Below are 19,559 nucleotides of genomic sequence, written 5' to 3' on the forward strand. Positions count from 1 at the left end.
CAATAAAAATTCTTTGTTGGATAAACTAGTGCTTGGGGGCACCTGGGTGGCTCAGTCAGTTGAGCGTCCGACTTCAGCTCAGGTCATGATCTCGCGGTTCGTGAGTTCGAGCCCCGCCTCAGGCTCTATGCTGACAGCTCAGAGCCTGGACCCTGCTTCGGATTCTGTGTCTCCCTCTCTTTCTGCCCCTTCCCCACTTGTGCTCTGTCTCTCTCTATCAAAAATAAATAAAATGTAAAAAAAATTTTTAATAAATAAAATAAAATAGTCCTTGAATGAGTGTATTGCCTTAATATTTAATCTAAGAAACAATCATTTCCAAAATAGTCCTACTGATGCATTGTCACCCAACCATTTAATGTCCCAGCAAAGACTATCACTTTGATTATAGAAACTTGGACTTAGAAAGTATCCTTGCTACTTTCCACTTCAGTGCATCTCATTTTGAAGATATGGAAACCAGACCCAAGAGATAAGTGGTGACAAAGCTAGTAAATGGCAGAACTGATCATTAAACCAGGTATAGTTCAGTGTTCTTTATGCGTTCACACTTTGTTCCTCATATCTCTGTTCCTTTTGAGAGGTTAGAATGTTGTGTACACTGGCAAATATAATGGAACTACAAATTTTTAATTCCTTCTTGTCTTGCTGCTCTACTGGCAATAAAGCATCTGGCACATGATATACACGGGACACTAAAAAATGACAAATTCATGCAGAAACTGTCCCACATAGACAGGACAGGCTGACCACTCTGTTATATTCTGCTATCTGGTTGGGACAAGCTAAAATATAAAAACCTGTTAATTATAAGTTTGGGCTAGATTTATCTGAATGCCAACTGTTTGTAAGTCGTTACATTCCCTCGTCTTAATAACACTTCTTGGAGTCTCACATTTAAGCCTTGGTTGACTGCCTACATCTCTGTTTACTGGTTTCTTACTAGAGAAAAATTATCAAAAGAGAAGCATGGAATAAAATGTAAGCAGTTTATAATAAGACAGATATGAATTTGATTCTTGGCTCCATTTACTAGCTAAATGATCTTGGATAAGATTCTTGAACCTTCTTAGTATCGATTACGATCTATAAAAGTGTGTATGTGTATATAAAATAAGTTTCTTACAGTAACATGTAGTCAGGCACATTAAGGCAGACTAAGAATTTTATGTATATGATCTCATTTAATCCCCATAACAGCCCTGTGAGGAGAGTGGTTCTAGTCCTTATTTACAAGTGAGAACTCCAAGATTCAGCAAGATTAATAGGTCTGAAGTTAAACAGCTAGGAAAGAACAGAAGTAGGAATACCTGGGATCTCTCACACAAAGTCCACACTTCTAACCTCTGTGCCTCCTTGGAGGGCCATTATGGAGAAGGATTGAAATAGTGTGTGCACTATACAAGGCACATAGCCCCATAAACATTTTCAATGTTCATTTATGTTTTTAAACTTTTTTTAATATTTATTTTTGAGAGAGACAGAGACAGAATGCGAGTGGGTTGGGGCAGAGAGAGAGGGAGGCACAGAATCTGAAGCAGGCTCCAGGCTCGGAGCTGTCAGCACAGAGTCTGACGAGGGGCTCGAACTCACAAGCTGTGAGATCATGACCTAAGCTGAAGTCAGACGTTTAACCCACTGAGCCACCCAGGCACCCAAATGTTTATTTATTTTTGAGAGAGAGAGAGACAGACAGAGACAGACACAGAGACAAAGCACGAGTCGGGGAGGGGCAGAGTGAGAGAGGGAGACACAGAATCTCAAGCAGGCTCCAGGCTCTGAGCTGTCAATACAGAGCCGACACAGGGTTCTCACAAACTGTGAGATCATGACCTGAGCTGAAGTCATACACTTAACCAACTGAGCCACCTAGGTGCCCCACCAGAGCTTCTTATTTTAAATAAGTAATAATTCTCCTTTTCCTCGTTACAAAAGCAATGCATGCTTATTATAGATTATTTGGAAGAGAAGAGGTATGTATAAAGAAACTAAACTTGACACATAATTCTACCACCCAAAAATAATCCCTGCTAGCATGCAAGTATAGGTACTTACAGTATTTATTTTTATATATACTATAAGAGCACATAATCCTTTGAAGGCAAAATTGGAACCATCTGCGTATTCTGCTATGTAATTAGTTTTTTACATAGTGATATATTGGAGGAGAAATTTTCTTATTTTATCAACATTCCTCTAAAACATGATGTCTTGAGGTGCCTCAGTGACTCAGTTGGTTAAGTGTCCAATTCTTGATTTCAGCTCAGGTCAGGATCTCACAGTTGGTGAGTTCCAGCCGGACGTCAGCTCTGCACTGACAGCATGGAGCCTGTTGGGATTTTCCATCTCCCTTTCTCTCTGCCCCTCCCTTGCTCATGCTCTTGCTGTGTCTCAAAATAAATAAATAAGCATTAAAACATGATGTCTTGTGGTTACATAGTTATCCATGGTAATACTACTACTAATAATAATAAATTAGATAAAATCTGTTGTGCATTAGCATTGTACTAAGATCTCTCAAATGCATTAACTTATTTGCTTCTTACAACAACTCTATGAAATAGGTAATTTTGTGATTCTCATTTTGCAGATAAAGAAGTGGGGGCAGAGAGTTCAGTAACTTCATCCGGGTAACCCAGCTGATAAGAGGCGAGCCAGGCCTGAAACTCAGGCAAGATGAGCTCCCATAGTGCTTGCTCTGGAATATCTAGACTGCATCATTTTTTATGAATCCATGTTTATTAGCAATTTGGATTGTATCTAATTTTTACATTTTTTTAATGTTTATTTCTAAGAGAGAGAGAGAGAGAGAGACAGAGCACAAGTGGGGGAGGGGCAGAGAGAGAGGGAGACACAAAATCCAAAGCAGTCTCCAGGCTCTGGGCTGTCAGCGCAGAGCCCGATGCAGGGCTCAAACCCACAAACCGTGAGATCATGACCTGAGCCAAAGCCGGATGCTTAACCTACTGAGCCACTCAGGCATCCTACAATGTCCAAAACTTTGCTGTGAGAACCATCCTGAATAGTAAAAGTCAGTATGTTAACTAAGTGAGCATCTAAATACACCAAAATAAAATCTAGGAAAATATTTTTATAATCTTGGGCAAAGTCTTTCTAGATGACCTGACCTCTTTGACTTCTAAATAATCTGAAATCCAGAATCAGTAACAAAAAAAAAGTGATGTTTTTGCCTATCATCTTGGCAAAGATTACAAATTTATAATATTCCATGTAATACCTAAAAATGCTTAGAACAAGGTCTATCAGACAGTAAACTGTTACTGTTAGGTGTTACTGTTACTATTGTTATTTTACATGTTTAAGTTTTTTAATTTATTTTGAGTGACACAGAGAAAGAGCAAGCAAGTATACTCGAGTGGGGGCCAGAGAGAGATCATGACCTGAGCCGAAACCAGGAGTCAGACACTTAACCAACTGAACCACCCAGGCACCCTATGCTATTATTATTTTTATTACCATTAGTTTGTATTAGCAAATAGACAGAAAAATATTTACCTTCATACATTGTTAGTAACAATTGGTACCATCCTTTGGAGGGTATTTTGATATCGAACGTCAAAATGTGCCAACATTCAACCCAACAATCCAATCTCTAGGAATTTATCCTTAACCTACAAAAATATGTGTAAGGAACTGTCTATTTCAGTATCATTTTTAGAGCAAAAATTAAAGTAACCTTTACTTCATTAATAATAATTGGCTAATTAAATTTATTTGCTATCTTATACTACATATGTCTAGTGTTTTGATATTTTATAGCAGCTACTATTTTTATAATTTGAAAACATAGAGAAAGATTTTACTTAAATCATCCAAAGTTAGCTTATAGTGAGGCCACTAACAAGAGCTCAAGGATTTAGAGCAAAAAAGATGGTGGGAGAAGAATATTGTATTTGTTGCACTTCTGTTTTTCCCAGAGATAACAGATGAAATGAGTTTAAAGTGCAAGAAGGAAATTTATGTTCAACATTAGGGGAAACTTTCTGAGACTATTATATTACATACTTTGCAAAAATTTTAAAAGCCTAAAGTCTCCAGACAGTTTTTAGGAGTCAAGATGTACCCCCTTTGTAATTTACCTCTACAGAATCTATATGTCCTTACAATTACTAATTTAAAAGTGCTCGGCCATGTTTTGCTCAATCCATAAGTTTTCATTGTTCCAATAATGATTTTAAATTAAGGCAAGTATAGTAAAATATACTTTCTAATAGATGCATTATGTCATATAATTGTAGCAACAAAATGTATCCCGTCAAGTTCAGGTGTACAGTTGATCTTGCTTTTTTTTTTAAACTTTTGTTATAATTCCAGTTAGTACAGTATTAGTTTCAAGTATACATTATAGTGATTCAGCATTTCCATACATCACCCGGTGCTCGTCACAGCAGGTGTGCTCCTTAATCCCTGTTGCAATTTCACCCATCCCCCCACCCTCCCCTCTGGTAACCACCAGTTTGTTCTCTATAGTTAAGAATCTGTTGCTTAGTTTGTCTCTTTCTCTCTTTTTCCCCCTTTGCTCTTTGGTTTGTTTCTTAAATTCTATATATGAGTGAAATGATGGTCTTTATTTTTCTGTAACTGAATTATTTCGCTTAGCCCTATAGTCTCTAGATCCATCCATGCAGTTGATCTTGCTTTAACCCAATCTTTGGGTCCTTGTTAAGGTAGCCTTAGATATGAATCCACCTTATAATGAGGGATTTTCAGTATTTCAGTGACTAATCCCTTTTACACAAACTCCAGGGTGATCAATTTATATTGATTTTGCTGATGAAAAAAATATTAGAGCAGAGTTCCAGTGGAATTTAATAATATGCTCTTTTATAGTCCCTATGTGTCTTAAATATCATTATAGTATTTACTTCTCTCAAATCTTTGCAGTCTCCTCAAATCTCAAGGATTCATCCATAAATCATTCTAAATGATTCAGAAAGTATGTGAACCTACTTTCTAGCACCTTATGAGCCTATATTTCACATTTCTAATGGGCTGTTTGCAATCAATAACTATTCCTTCCCCACGTCCCAACTTGTTCGCATCTGTTTCTCTTGGGAGAGGTAGATTTTAAGAGCTCAGGATTATGTTTTTGTTTTCATGCAATTTGGATCTCCCCCTTGTTTATTAGCAGTTCTATTTCTTCCTCCAGCCCCATTTTCTCTTGATGTATCTATAAAAGTACCATCTGTTTTTAGTATCATTTTATTTCTGCATTCTGCTCTCCCCTGAATGTTTCATGTGATAACAATTTAGTTATCCACCTGCTTTCCCAGCCCACCCTCTTCTCCTCATCCCACCGCACCCCTTCTCCCCAACCCACCCCACCCATGTCACCCAGCATTTTATTAATCCAAGGAATGGTGTACCATAATTTTAAGGGCACAAATTTTGGTGTCAAGGAAGGGCCAGCTCAGCCACTTAGGATATTGGGCCTTGGCTAGGTGACCAATGCAAGTCTTAGTTCTTCATTTATAAGAAGGAGTTGGTAATAATATTATCTACCTCATAAGAAGACTAAATAAAATATGTACATCAGGGTTTCCCAACCTCGGCACTATTGGCATTTGGAACTAGGTAATTCTTTTTTTCTGGGGACTATTTGGACATTGTAGGATATTCTGCAGGAACCCTGGCCTATCCCACTAGATGCCAGTAGCAATCCCCTTCCCAATTAAGACAATCAGATATGTCTCCAGACATTGCTAGATGTCCCCTGGGAGACAAAATCATCCCCATTGACAACAATGATGTATGTAATAAGTACTTAGGACCAGATAGATGGATGAATATTCATTTCTAATGCAAGTATCCAACAAAATATTTGACATTCAATTAACTCCTTGATGCATGAATGGATAAACGAATATGAATCCAATGAGCTTTGACAGTTGTCTATAGTTTCTACCTTATACTAAAATGTGGTATCTTCACTTAAGACAAGGCTCCTCTATTTCAAAAACCACTTTAGATGATTAACTAATTTCACAACTTAAGCTATTCTCCCTGATTTTTTTCTCCAGCCTTATTGAGATGTAACTGACATATAACAATGTGTAAGCTTAAGATGTACAACCCATTGATTTGATACACATATATTGCAAACTGATTGTTCGCTAACACCTCCATCGTATCACATAATTATCATTTCTTTTTTGCGGTGAAAACATTTAAGACATTCTCTCTTAGCAACTTTCAAGTATGTAATAATACGGTATCATTAACTATAGTCACCATGCTGTGCATTAGATCCCCAGAACTTATTCATCTTATAACTGGAAGTTTATAATCTTTGACCAGCATTTCCTCATTTCTCCCACCTCCTCTCCTGATAATCAAAATTCTGGTCTCTGTTTCTATTAGTTCAGTTTTTTTAGATTCCATACATAAGTGACGTACAGTACTTGTCTTCCTCTGTCTGGATCATTCTAGTTAGCATAATACCCTTAAGGTCTATCCATGTTGTTGCAAACATTAGGATTCTCTTCTTTTTCATGGATGAAAAATATTCCACTCTCTATTCCACTATTTTTAATTTTTTGAATAACCTCCATACTGTTTTCCTTAATGAATATACCAGTTTATATTCCCACCAACAGTGCCCAATGGTTCCCTTTCCTTTACGTTCTCACCAATATTTGTTATCTCCTATCTTTTTTATAATAATCATTCTAACAGGGACGAAGCAACATCTCACTATGGTTTTGGTTTGCATTATCTCATTATTAGTGATGTTGAGCACCTTTTCATGTATCTGTTGGCCATTTTTATGTTGTTTGGAATAAAGTCTATTCATTTCCTTGCCCATTTTTTAATTGGATTATTTTTTTTATTTTACTGTTGAGTTGTGTGAGTTATTTATATATTTTAAATATTAACTCCTTATCAGATATGTGATTTGCAAGTATTTTCTCCCATTTGGTACATTGCCTTTTCATTTTGTTACTGGTTTCCTTTTCTGTAGAGAAGCTTTTTGGTTTGATGTGGTCCCACTTGTTAATTTTTGCTTTTGTTATCTATGTTCATGGTGTCAAATCCAAAAAATCATTGTCAAGATCAGTGTCAAGGAACTTACTCTCTATGTTTTCTTCTAGGACTTGTACGGTGTCAGGTATTACACTTAAATCTTTAATACATTTTTAGTTGATTTTTGTATATGGTATAAGATAATGGTCCAGGGACACCTGGGTGGATCAGTCGGTTGGGCATCCAACTTTGGCTCAGGTCATGATCTCACAGCTTGTGAGTTCAAGCCCCACATCTGCCTCTGTGCTGACAGCTCAGAGCCTGGAGCCTGCTTCAGATTCTGTCTCTCTCTCTCTCTGCCCCTCTCCCACTTGTGCTCTGTCTCTCTCTCTCTCAAATATAAATAAACATTAAAAAAAATTTTTTATTAAAAAGAAAAGATAGTGGTCCAGCTTCATTCTTTTGTATGTGGCTGTCCAGTTTTCCCAATACCATTTATTGACAAGATTATACATTCCCCACTGTGTATTTCTGGCTCCTTGTCATTAATTAATTGATCATGTATGCATGGGTTTATTTCTGAGCTGTCTATTCTGTTCCATTGTTCTATGTGTCTATTTTTTTTGCCAATATCATTCTGTCTTAATTATTATAACTTTGTAGTATAGTTTGAAATCAGGGAGCATGATGCTCCCAGCCTCCCCTTTTTTCCTTTGAATAGCCAGGTTTGCTTTGGCTATTCAGTGTCTTTTGCCTTTCTATATGAATTTTAGAATTGTTTGTTCTATTACTGTGGAAAATACCATTGGAATTTTGATAAGGAATGCATTGAACCTGTAGATTGCTTTAGGTAGTAGGGACATTTTAACAATATTAATTCTTCCAATCCATGAACATGGAATATCTTTTCATTTATTTGTGTTTTTATCCATTTCTTTCATCAGTGTCTTATGGTTTTCACCAAACAGATCTTTCACTCTCCTGGTTAAATTTCCTAAATATTGTTCCTAAATATTAGGGTGCGTGGGTGGCTCAGTTGGTTAGGCATCCAACTCTTGGTTTTGGCTCAGATTATAATCTCATGGGTTTGAGCCCTGCATCAGGCTCTGCTCTAGCAGTGCAGAGCCTGCTTGGGATTCTCTCTCTCCCCCACTCTCTCTCTCTCTCTGCCCCTCCCCCACTCATGCTGTTTCTGTCTCTCTCAGAATAAATAAATAAACTTTAAAAAATTTGTTTGTAAGTATTTTATTCTTTTTAATGCTATTGTAAAGAGGATATTTTTTATTTCTCTTTCTCAGACATCACTGTTAGTATATAGAAACACAACTGATTTTTGTATAATATTTTGTGTGCTACAACTTTACTTAATTCATTTATTATTCTAATAATGCTTTGGTGGAATCTTTAGAGTTTTATATATATATAATATCATGTCAACTGCAAATAGTGACAGTTTTACTTCTTCCTTTCAAATTTGAATGCCTTTTGTTTCTTTTTCCTACCTAAATGTTTGGCTGGGACTTTTAATACTATGCTAAATAAAAGTGGCAAGAGTGGGCATTTTTACCTTGTTCCTTACCTTAGAGAAAAAGCTTTTAATCATTGACTACAGTGTTAACTGTGGGGTTGTCATATATGGCCTCTATAGCCACTTTGTTGAGAACTTTTATCATGAAAGTATGTTGAATTTTGTCACAGGCTTTTTCTCTGCCTATTGAGGTGGTCATATGACTTTTATCCTTCATTTTGTTAATGTGGTATATCACACTGATTGATTTGCAGATGCTGAGCCATCCTTGCATCCTTAGAATAACTGTTACTTGATCAAAATGTGTGATCATGATCATGATGTGCTAAATTTGAAACCTGACCCTTAGGCAGCAGTTTTTAAAGTAGGCAAGTAGAGCATCTTTTCATGTGTCTGTTGGCCATCTGTATGTCTTCTTTGAAAAATATCTATTCATGTCTTCTGCCCCCTTTGTAATTGGATTATTTGCTTTTTGGAGTGTTTAGTTTTATAGTTCTTTTTTATAGTTTTATAGTTCTTTTTGGATACCAACCCTTTATCAGATGTGTCATTTGCAAATGTCTTCTTCCATTCCGTAGATTGCCTTTTAGTTTTGTTGATTGTTTCCTTCACTGTGCAAACGCTTTTTGTTTTGATGAGGTCCCAATAGTTTATCTTTGTTTTTGTTTCCCTGCCTCAGGAGATGTGTATAGAAAGAAGTTGCTATGGCCAAGGTTAAAGAGGTTACTGCCTGTGTTGTCCTCTAGGACTTTTATGGTTTTAGGTCTCACATTTAGGTCTTTATCCATTTTGAGTTTATTTTTGTTATGGTGTAAGAAAGTGGTCTAGTTTCATTCTTTTGCATTTTGCTGACCAGTTTTCCCAACACCATATCATCAGGGAAATACAAATCAAAACTGCAATGAAATATCACCTCATACCTGTCAGAAAGGCTAAAATCAACAACACAAGAAACAACGGATGTTGATGAGGATGTGGAGAAAGGGGAAACCTCTTGCACTGTTGGTGAGAATGCAAACTGGTGCAGCCACTCTGGAAAACAGTATGGAGATTCCTCAAAAAGTTAAAAATAAAACTACTTCTTGATCCAACAATCATACTACTGGGTATTTACCCAAAGAACACAAGAACACTAATTCAGAGGGATACATGCATCCCTATGTTTATAGCAGCACTATCTACAATAGCCAAATTATGGAAACAGCCCAAGTGTCCATTGACAGATGAATGGATAAAGAAATGTGGTATACACATATACCATATGAGAGAGAGAGAGAGAGAGAGAGAGAGAGAGAGAGAGAGAGAGAGAGAATGGACTATTACTCAGCCATAAAAAGAATGAAATCTTGCTATTTGCAACAACATGGATGGAGCTAGAGCATATTATGCTAAGCAATGTAAGTCCATTAGAGAAAAACAAATGCCACATGATTTCACTCATATGTGAGATGTAAGAAACAAAGCAAACAATCATAGAGGAAAAACCAAGACACAGGCTCTAACTATAGAGAGCAAACTGATGGTTACTGAAGGGAGGTGGGCAGGGGAATGGGTAAAATAGGTGATAGAGAATAAAGAGTGCACTTGTGATGAACACTGGGTGATGTATGGAAGTGCTGAATCACTATCTTATACACCTGAAATTAATATTACACTGTATGTTAACAAACTGGAATTTAAATAAAAACTTTTTTAAGTATGCAAATAGAATCCTTTTAGAGAAAGCCTGAGAGATGGACATTTCTGCCTGTTCCTTCTGTACTGAGCCCTAGGGTGAGAGCCATAGCAGTGCTCACACCCATTAATAATTGCTTCTTTGTGCTATAGTTTTGTGAATCCTATGGATGCAATCCCCACTGGCTTTCAGAGCAAGGTGTTTGGGAGAACTGTCCCTGAAGTGGGAGTCTTAAAAGTTAAGAGGCTAAACGTGGGATCCAAACCCCTAGCCTCTCAGGGAGAAGCTGGGAGTTGCAAGTTAGCTCCCGTTTGGCACTGTACCAGGAGTGACGTTTATGGCAAGATTATGTCTCATCAGCCTTTCCTACCCATGTGGGTATTTTCTTATTTGCCAAATGTGTGGGACTCCCTCAGCTAGTTTCTGGATTTCCTTCAAAGGGAATTACTCCATGTGCAACTGTGTATTCAGTGTGCCTATGGGAGGAAGGGAGTTCGGGAGCCTCCTATGTCACTGTCTTTAAAAACTGCCCCTACCTCTCTGCTTAAGGAGACTGCTTAAGATTCTCTCTCTCTCTCCCTCTGCCCCTCTCCCCAGCTCATGCTTTCTCTCCCAAATAAAAAAAAAAAAAACCATAACTTAAAAAAAAAACTGCCCGCACCTAATTTTATAAAAAGGACATGTTGGGGCTCCCGGGTGACTCACTCGGTTGAGTGTCTGACTCTTGGTTTCAGCTCAGGTCATGATCTCACGGTTCGTGGATTTGAGCCCCATGTCTGGCTCGCACTGACAGCATGAGGCCTGCTTGGATTCTCTCTCTCTGCCCTTCCCCACTTGTGCATGTGCACGTGCTTTCTCTCTCAAAATAAGTAAACTTTAAAAAAAAAAAAAAGGAAATCTTAGTGAGAGTTATAACTTTAATAGATGATAGCTATGAATCAATATGTTGCAGTAGACTTCAAGATAGAATACTGAAATGATCCCTTCATTAATTTAAGAGTATTTTAGGGGCACCTGGGTGGCTCAGTCAGTTAAGCATCCAACTTTGGCTCAGGTCAGGATCTCACAGTTTGTGAGTTCAAGCCCTGTGTCAGGCTCTCTGTTGACAGCTCGGAGCCTGGAGCCTGCTTCAGATTCTGTCTCCCTCTCTCTCTGCCCCTCCCCTGCTTGTGCTTTGTCTATCTCTCAAAAATAAATAAACATTTAAATTTTTTTTAAAAAGAGTGTTTTAGATGATGATTCTAGTTATTAAGGCAGTGATACGGTAAGAGAACAAAAATCAAGCTATTTTTAAGTATTTATTAACCAGAGTTCATTCTATAAATATTTATTGAGTGCTTACTATGTTTCAGGAACTACACTATGTACTTGGGACACAAGTATCCAACCTTGTGGAACCTCCAATCTATAAAGTAATGGACTACAGAAATAATAAATACATACATAAAAATAAAAATAAGGAGTAGTCATAACTTCTAAAATATGGGCCTGGGAAATATTTCTAGGTGGTACTGACAGCAAAATTCAGTGGAGGACTGTAATCCAGCCAGAAACATTGTTATGACTGCATTCATCATTTGCCATTTGGTCGCTCATCTATGATTTCATTTTACTGAACTCTGACTTTCTCATCTGAACTGAATTACAATGAGGGTGTTAAATCATATCTGTAGTTACCTTTGCATATTTTGTGACTTCAAACACTTAGATTATGATTCACTGTGTGCATAATTTTTTAAATTGTCTCAAACCAGCACTGTTGCTTTTACTTTGTCTAGGTTTTCTCTAATGAGCTAGCATAACTTCATAGCTTCATACTTTTTGTGCTGTAGTCTAACAGCTTGATGGCTGATTCTTTTAAACTAATACAGTATGTGCTTTTTGTGCCTCACTTTTCTCATCTGTACAATGGGATCTGTAGATGACCTAACCAACAAACAGAGTTGTTATAAGGATCAAATAATGACCATCATAAAAAAACACAGAACTATGGGCACCTGGATGGATCAGTCAGTTGAACTTCCGACTTTGGCTCAGGTCATGAATTAGTGGTTCATGGGTTCAAGCCTCACATCAGGTTCTGTGCTGACAGCTCAGAGTCTGAAGCCTGGAGCCTGTTTCAGATTCTATGTCTCCTCTCTTTCTCTCTGCCCCTCCTCTGCTCACGCTCTGTCTCTGTCTCAAAAATAAGTAAACATTAAAAAAAAATTTTTAGGGGCGCCTGGGTGGCGCAGTCGGTTAAGCGTCCAACTTCAGCCAGGTCACGATCTTGCGGTCCGGGAGTTCGAGCCCCGCGTCAGGCTCTGGGCTGATGGCTCCGAGCCTGGAGCCTGTTTCCGATTCTGTGTCTCCCTCTCTCTCTGCCCCTCCCCCGTTCATGCTCTGTCTCTCTCTGTCCCAAAAATAAATAAACGTTGAAAAAAAAATTTTTTTTTAATTAAAAAAAAACACAGAACTAAACAAAGTACCAGGCACACAGTAAGTTTTACATGCTGTATTTTCTGCACCCCTCTCAGTCATTTACTTATTTCTACTATCTTGAATATTTTAACATGGTAAATGGGGTATTGTTCTTTTTCCTTTCCTTTGTACACTTGGTAGGAAGCAGGTTTACAATGAGAAGTAAAAGCAAATATATATCTAACAGGACCATATAAGAAATGTCTTTGTCTGTAAATCACTTATCTCAGGAGGAAATCCCTCCAAATGATACAGACCAAGAGATGTTTTTACACTTAACTCTTCTCTAAAGTTTTTTTCTGGGGCACCTGGTGGTTCAGTCAGTTAAGCATCGGACTCTTGATTTAAGCTCAGGTCATGATCTTGCGGTTCGTGGGTTCAAGCCCTGAGTCAGGCTCTGCACTGACAGTGTGGAGCCTGCTTGGGATTCTCTCTCCCCCTCTCCCTCTGTCCCTCCCCTGTCTCTCTCTCTCTCTCTCTCTCTCTCTCTCTCTCTCTCTCTCTCAAAATAAATAAATAAATAAACATTTTAAAAATAAAGTTTTTTTCTGATTTCAAAAGTCATTTTCATTGTTATAAAATTCAATATTACAGAAATTAATAACTCAAAGTAAAAAGTCCCTTTACCCACATATTCACCCCACTCTCTACCCCGAAGGAGAATTAATGGTAATAACCTGTGTATATTCTCACATGGCTTTTCTAGTCATATATTTTTTATTAAAATAAGATCACATTGTATATATAGCTTTACAACTGTCTTCTTACTCTCTTAAAATATGTCTTTGGTGTCTCTGTCAACACATTTAGTTCCTTCTCTTTTCCAACAGCAGCACAGAGCTGTAACTCAAGGAGGTACTGTGGCTTCCTGTGTACCTACTCACAAAGTCCTATAGTGTTTAGATCTGATTGGAAAAAGCCCTTTAGCTGACCCTTGTACCGCCAGCCACTCCAAGTCCTGACCCAAAAAGGGGACCAGAAGAGTCATTCAAAAGATGTGCTCAGTCCACACCAGGAGACCAGAGTTTGCTCAGTACAGGGAGAAGGACTCAGCTGGATGATGAATACAGATTCATACAGCAGTTAATGCTGAGGGTCACAGAAACATTATAAATCCAATGCCCTTGAAGTGGAACCTCTCTCTGGAGTCTGGACACCCAGTCATGCACAGCCCACTTGGAGTGGGAAAGAAAATTTATTTGAGAACGTTAAGGTCAAGTTAACTTATTTTAAAATTGCCATAGGAGACCATTCATCCCCACTTGACTTCTCCCTCTTCAGAACCTACTTGCCATCCCTCACATATTTGCCCTCGGAGCAATTAAGTCCTCTTTTTTTTTTTTTTTTATGCTTTCATTAGCTGCTCTTTTTTCTCTTTTTTAGCTTACAAAAGGGCAGATGTATTTTAAGCCAAATGTCAATGTCAAACATCAAATATCCATTCCCATGCAATGTACAGTGTATATAATTACATACTCTGTTGTAACAAATGTAGTATTGTTTCATTTGTATACCAAACTTCCATGTAACTGACCAGGCGTAAAGAGCACTCTGTGCAGAGAGCCTAGAGGATGCACCTCAGTTAAGACCTTTGTTAAATGGTGCATGGTTCCCCAGCATAAGGGAACTTTTTGGAGAAAGGAGCTACGAGTTTCCTTGGCAAGAAAACCAGAAATAGAATTATACCAAGCAGCACGTTCAGAGCCGTGCAGGCTGTGGTGCCTCTGTGGCATCACCTGGGAAGCCACCGTGGTGGGACTGAGGCAGAAGCTCCTTTCTGCCAGACGGGAACGCTGAGAAACCAGAGCCGCACAGCCTCACTGCTCCCTGGTACACTGAACTTTCTGAAGGCCACTGGCCATCCAATTCATCAAAGGTTACATAGCAAACGGTTCAGAATTGCGTACATAAAGCATAGAACGGCCAAGGGGTCAGAACTAAGGCAGTTAAGTAGGTTTTCCTCCTTCCTTTTTCACTCTTCAGTTATCACAAAGCCCAAGTAGCACCATTCCAGGCTGGGGTTGGATCTGTTTCTTTGTGCCTCAAATAGGTCAAAGTGCAACTTTCTGAAACATTATTTTGAGAAATCAAAATTCCTAGTCCTGCTACTTACGATTGTTTCAACCTGTTTCTTTCAGATACCATTGTTCTTATCGCTTCGATAGCAGTTGTTTCTGCAAAAACTCAGGGTAATATTTTCGCCACGTCCGCACTCAGAAGTCTCCGTTTCCTACAGATCCTCCGTATGGTGCGCATGGACCGAAGGGGAGGCACTTGGAAATTACTAGGTTCGGTGGTTTATGCTCACAGCAAGGTAAGATCTGCCTTCTGAATTGCAGAACAAGACTTTTGAAACGTTTTCGTTGATTGCTGTGGGAGAGTAGAACCCATCAAGCAAACTGAGTCATTTCAGAAATTGGCCACAGCACAATGTATAATGGGTTGTTCAAAAGTCATCAGATGGTTGCCAGAGGGAAGGAGATTGGGAGGAGAGGCAAAGTGGGTAAAAGGGAGAGGGAGGTCCAGGCTTGCAGTTAGGGAATGACTAAGTCACGGGGATAAAAGGGACGGCACAGGGACTATAGACAGTGATACTGTAGCAGTATGTGTGGTGACAGATGTCAGCCACACTTGTGGTGAGCACAGCGTAACATACAGAGATGTAGAATCAGGATGCTGTACACCTGAAACTAACGTAAGATTGTGTGTCAACTATACTCAAATAAAAAGCAATGCTTTCCAAGTCCTTACGCCTCAAATAAATTATAGTAAACCCATACATTTAGAATACTGTGCAACCATTTAAAAAAGAAACCTGAGGAAGTTGTCCTGTTCACTGGGACATCCACTGAATAAAAAAAGCAAATTCGGGGCACCTGGGTGGCTCAGTCGGTTGAGCATCCAACTTTGGCTCAGGTCATGATCTCGCGGTGAATGATTTTGAGCCCCACATCAGGCTGTCTGCTGTCCACACAGAGCCTGCTTCAGATCCTTTGTCCCCTCTTTCTGCCACTCCCCAGCTTGCACTGTCTCAAAAATAAATAAACATTAAATAAAGGAGTAAATCCTATAAATAAACAAATAAATATTATCATAAATATCCAAAAAGTAGTAAAATGAATGCATAGGTTTTTTTTTCCCCTTTTACACAGATTTTTTACTTCTAACAATCTTTCAATTCCTTTTATATCTAGGAATTAATCACGGCTTGGTACATAGGATTTTTGGTTCTTATTTTTTCATCTTTCCTTGTCTATCTTGTGGAAAAGGATGCCAATAAAGAGTTTTCTACATATGCAGATGCTCTCTGGTGGGGCACAGTGAGTATAAAAATCTAGTTTTGTTTTTTGGATGTTGTGAAATGTTTCCTTTGAATACAGTGTAATGATTCCTAGGAATCATTTATGAAAGGTCTCAATAAAAACATTAACTTCCAAAAGAGAATTACATGAAAATATACAGCACTAAAATTGTCTGAAGAGTTTTCCCATCTCTATAGCTCAACAAAATCAAGTTCTCTTATAAACCATCAGAAGTATTTCTTGAGTGCTAGATTGTTGCCAAAATAAGAATACATTGTTTTTTTTTTTAAACAGTGATTAAAATCTTAATAGGCTTGTTTGTTTGTCTTAACTTTGTGGAGCACAAATTTCAATTGCCAATTGTTGCATTGGCTTACCTCTCATCAGAAAGTTTCTCTGAGGTTAAAAAAAAAAAGGAATAATAGCTGAATGAAAGTTAAAGAAAAATATGGCACAAGTGAAAAAGAGAAAACTGATAACCATCTGTGAGATCAGAGATTATAGACACCTAATATCAAAACTTTCCATAATAGGCACCTGGGTGGCTCAGTTGGTTGGGCATCTGACTTTGGCTCAGGTCATGATCTCGAGGTCCGTGAATTGGAGCCTGGTGTTGGGTGCTCTGCTAACAGCTCAGAGCCTGGAGCCTGCTTTGGATTCTGTCTCCTCTCTGCACTCCCCCTGGTCTCTGTCTCTCTCTCCCATTCTCAAAAATAAACATTTAAAAACAATTTTTTTAAAACCTATCCATACAAAAACCTACTTTTCATTTAAATTGTTACTAAAGGCCACTCTTGGGTGGCTCATTAGGTTAAATGTCCCTCGGTTTCAGCTCAGGTCACTATCTCACGGTTTTGTGAGTTTGAGCCAACTGCATGGGGCTCCCCACAGAGGCAGCACGGAGACTGCTTGGGATCTCTGTCTCCCTCTCTCTCTGTGCTTCCCCCACCCACGCTGTCTCTGTCTCTTTCAAAATAAATAAATAAACTTCAAAAAAATGTTTTTAAGAAGAAAAAAGGTATCAAAAAAATAAATAAATGGTTGTTACAGAAAACTTCACCCAAATAAAAAAATGATAACTCTCATACAGACACATGCTAAAGATTTTAACTCCTTTTTCAAATTTGTCGTGATTAATGAGGGAACCAGTAAGATGTTACACCCAGTTCAAAGAGCTATCCAAGAACATCACCACGTAAAGATCAGGAATATTGAAATGAATCTGGTTCTTCCACAATGTGAGAGGGAAGTCAATTAAACCTCCACTAGACAGAATTTATTTATGTGTCTATAGACAAGAATTACTTTCCACTGCTACTAGTTATCTACAACTTACAGAGTTGTAAAGTAGCTCAAAAGCCATGAAAGATGCAGAGCCCCATAAAATCAGAAGTTGATAACCTGGAAGGGTGTGCTCTAAGCAGGGCACAGTTTTTCATTAAAGCAAAAATCTTGTCTGCGTTGTAAAGAATCTATAAAAGTCATTGAAATATGTGCCCTAATAATAATGTCACAGGCTAGGGGAGTGCTTTTGGCAGTGTATAAACTATATTTCTTTTTATTTTATTCCTTAAGACATTCCAAAAGTGTGTTTTGTGAAAATGTACAGCATTTTTAACTGTCTAAACAGCTTCCCATCTCTTTGGTCCAACAAAGTTAAGTTCTCTAATAAATCATAATATTTCTTGAGTGCTAGACACTCACCAAAATTAAAATACCATTTTCTTAAACTGTTATTAAAATATTTATGAGTTGGGGGCACCTGGGTGGCTCAGTCGACTAAGCATCCAACTTCAGTTCAGGTCATGATCTTGCATTTCGTGTATTCGAGCCCTGCGTCAGGCTCTGTGCTGACACCTCAGAGCCTGGAGCCTGCTTCGGATTCTGTGTCTCCCTCTCTCTCTCATTCGCACTCTGTCTTTCTCTCTCTCAAAAATAAATAAACGTTTAAAAAAATTTTTTTAATATTTTTAAGTTGGTTGTTGGTTTTGTGAAGCATGGATTTAAGTTACCAATTGTTGCATTGTTCTGCTACCCATCAAAAGCTCATCAGGGAGAACTAGAACCCTCGTCAAGAACAAGGACAATTTGTCAGGGCTTGTATTAAGCAGAACTCGGTATGTTTGTTGGCTGCACGGCAGCAGTAAAATGAATAAGAATCAGAAATATATTCACCTGAAGGTTAGGATTTTTTTAATTAAATTATCAGAGTAAATGTCTACAAGATTATGCCATTGATAACAAAGCGATCTGGTGGTTTCATAACTTGGTTCCCAACTCCTTCCTTCCACTTCACAAGCAATAATGGACATTTTGAAAGGAGGAAAGTAGAAAACCTGAAAGAGAGCAGTCATGTGACATTCTTAAAATACCTTTTATATGTAGAGAGCAAATGAAAATCTATGACTCATTGTGAGATAAACTGTGTAAACTGAGAAAATAGGAGGCTTTTCTAGCCAGCAAGGGGACGACAGTTTATTATCCCAGGCTTCAAAGCAACAATTTGAATTTTAAGTTTAGTTTTTGTTTCTCTCTGATAATTCTAACGTACTTAAATTATTGAGACATTCAGGTGTACCCGTCCCACTGAGATGCAGTTGTTGGTGAGTTCAGCCTGGCAGCTCTTTATCTTTCTTCCCAATAGCCTTCCTTTTCTCCTTATTACTAATAAGAATTGCTGTATTGTGTGTTAAACAGTGTGTGGGAAAGTCTTAATATACTTCTCACTTAGTCACCAGCTTATTTCTTTTGCCAGAATAACCCACGTAGCAGGTTTTCAAAGGTCATATCTGTGACTTTCAGAGGGGAAGCAACATATTTTCATTGATTCCCATTTCAGATGTGCTATTTGGACTGAAGTTTAACCTGTACTTAACAGGTTCTTTGAATGACCTAATTATGTCTCTATTAAAAAAAAAAATCTAGTCTTGAATGCAAAAGTCAAAATCTTCTACGATGTCAGGCTTCTAGGAAAAGGCCGTGTTGGTCCACAGTGAGTTTGTTGATATTAACTGAGTCATTGATGAAATTATCTGAATCCTAGAAATATACAAGAAAGCAAACAAGAGTGTGTATTATTTCTAGTCTTTATAAGAAGAACATATACTAGATCTCCAGTGTGAAATAAAATAAATTTAGAACACTATACCTTTTATGATATATTGATCAGACCTTAATGAAATATATGGCTGGATACTTTTTAGTTGAAATTGTCCATTTTGCACATAATGGACTCCTTGCTAACTATGAAAGTATCCATAATAAATAGAGAAATAAAAGCATCCTGAATTGGAGTATTTCTAAGTGGTAGGCTTTCGTTTAAAAAAAGGAAATTCTTGGGGCGCCTGGGTGGTTCAGTCAATTAAGCGACCAACTCTTGATTTCGGCTCAGGTCATGATCTCACAGTTCATGAGTTTGAGCCCCACATAGGGCTCTGTGCTGATGGTGTGGAGCCTGCTTGCTCTCTCCCTCTCTCTCTACCCCTTCAGAGCTTGCTCTCCCTCTCTCTCTCTCCTCTCTCTCCCTCTTTCAAAATAAATAAATAAACATTTAAAAAAAGGAAATTCTCTTCATTAAAAAAGCCCAAATTATTGACATTAAGTATCAAAA

General features: G+C 38.0%; 1 protein-coding gene across 4 annotated transcripts in view; it reads left to right on the top strand.

Moving 5' to 3' along the window:
- The window catches only part of KCNQ5 (potassium voltage-gated channel subfamily Q member 5), a 523,224-nt gene that overhangs the window by 401,050 nt on the left and 102,615 nt on the right, over positions 1-19,559 (top strand). For all 4 annotated transcript variants that reach the window (XM_011282435.3, XM_023254134.2, XM_023254135.2 and 1 more), the window contains exons 4-5: positions 14,786-14,961; positions 15,842-15,967. In XM_011282435.3, coding sequence (XP_011280737.3) covers positions 14,786-14,961; positions 15,842-15,967 — 302 coding nt within the window. The remainder of the gene's footprint in view (positions 1-14,785; positions 14,962-15,841; positions 15,968-19,559) is intronic.

This window comes from Felis catus, chromosome B2, assembly GCF_018350175.1.
Source record: "Felis catus isolate Fca126 chromosome B2, F.catus_Fca126_mat1.0, whole genome shotgun sequence".
In the NCBI taxonomy this organism is placed as follows: domain Eukaryota; kingdom Metazoa; phylum Chordata; class Mammalia; order Carnivora; family Felidae; genus Felis; species Felis catus.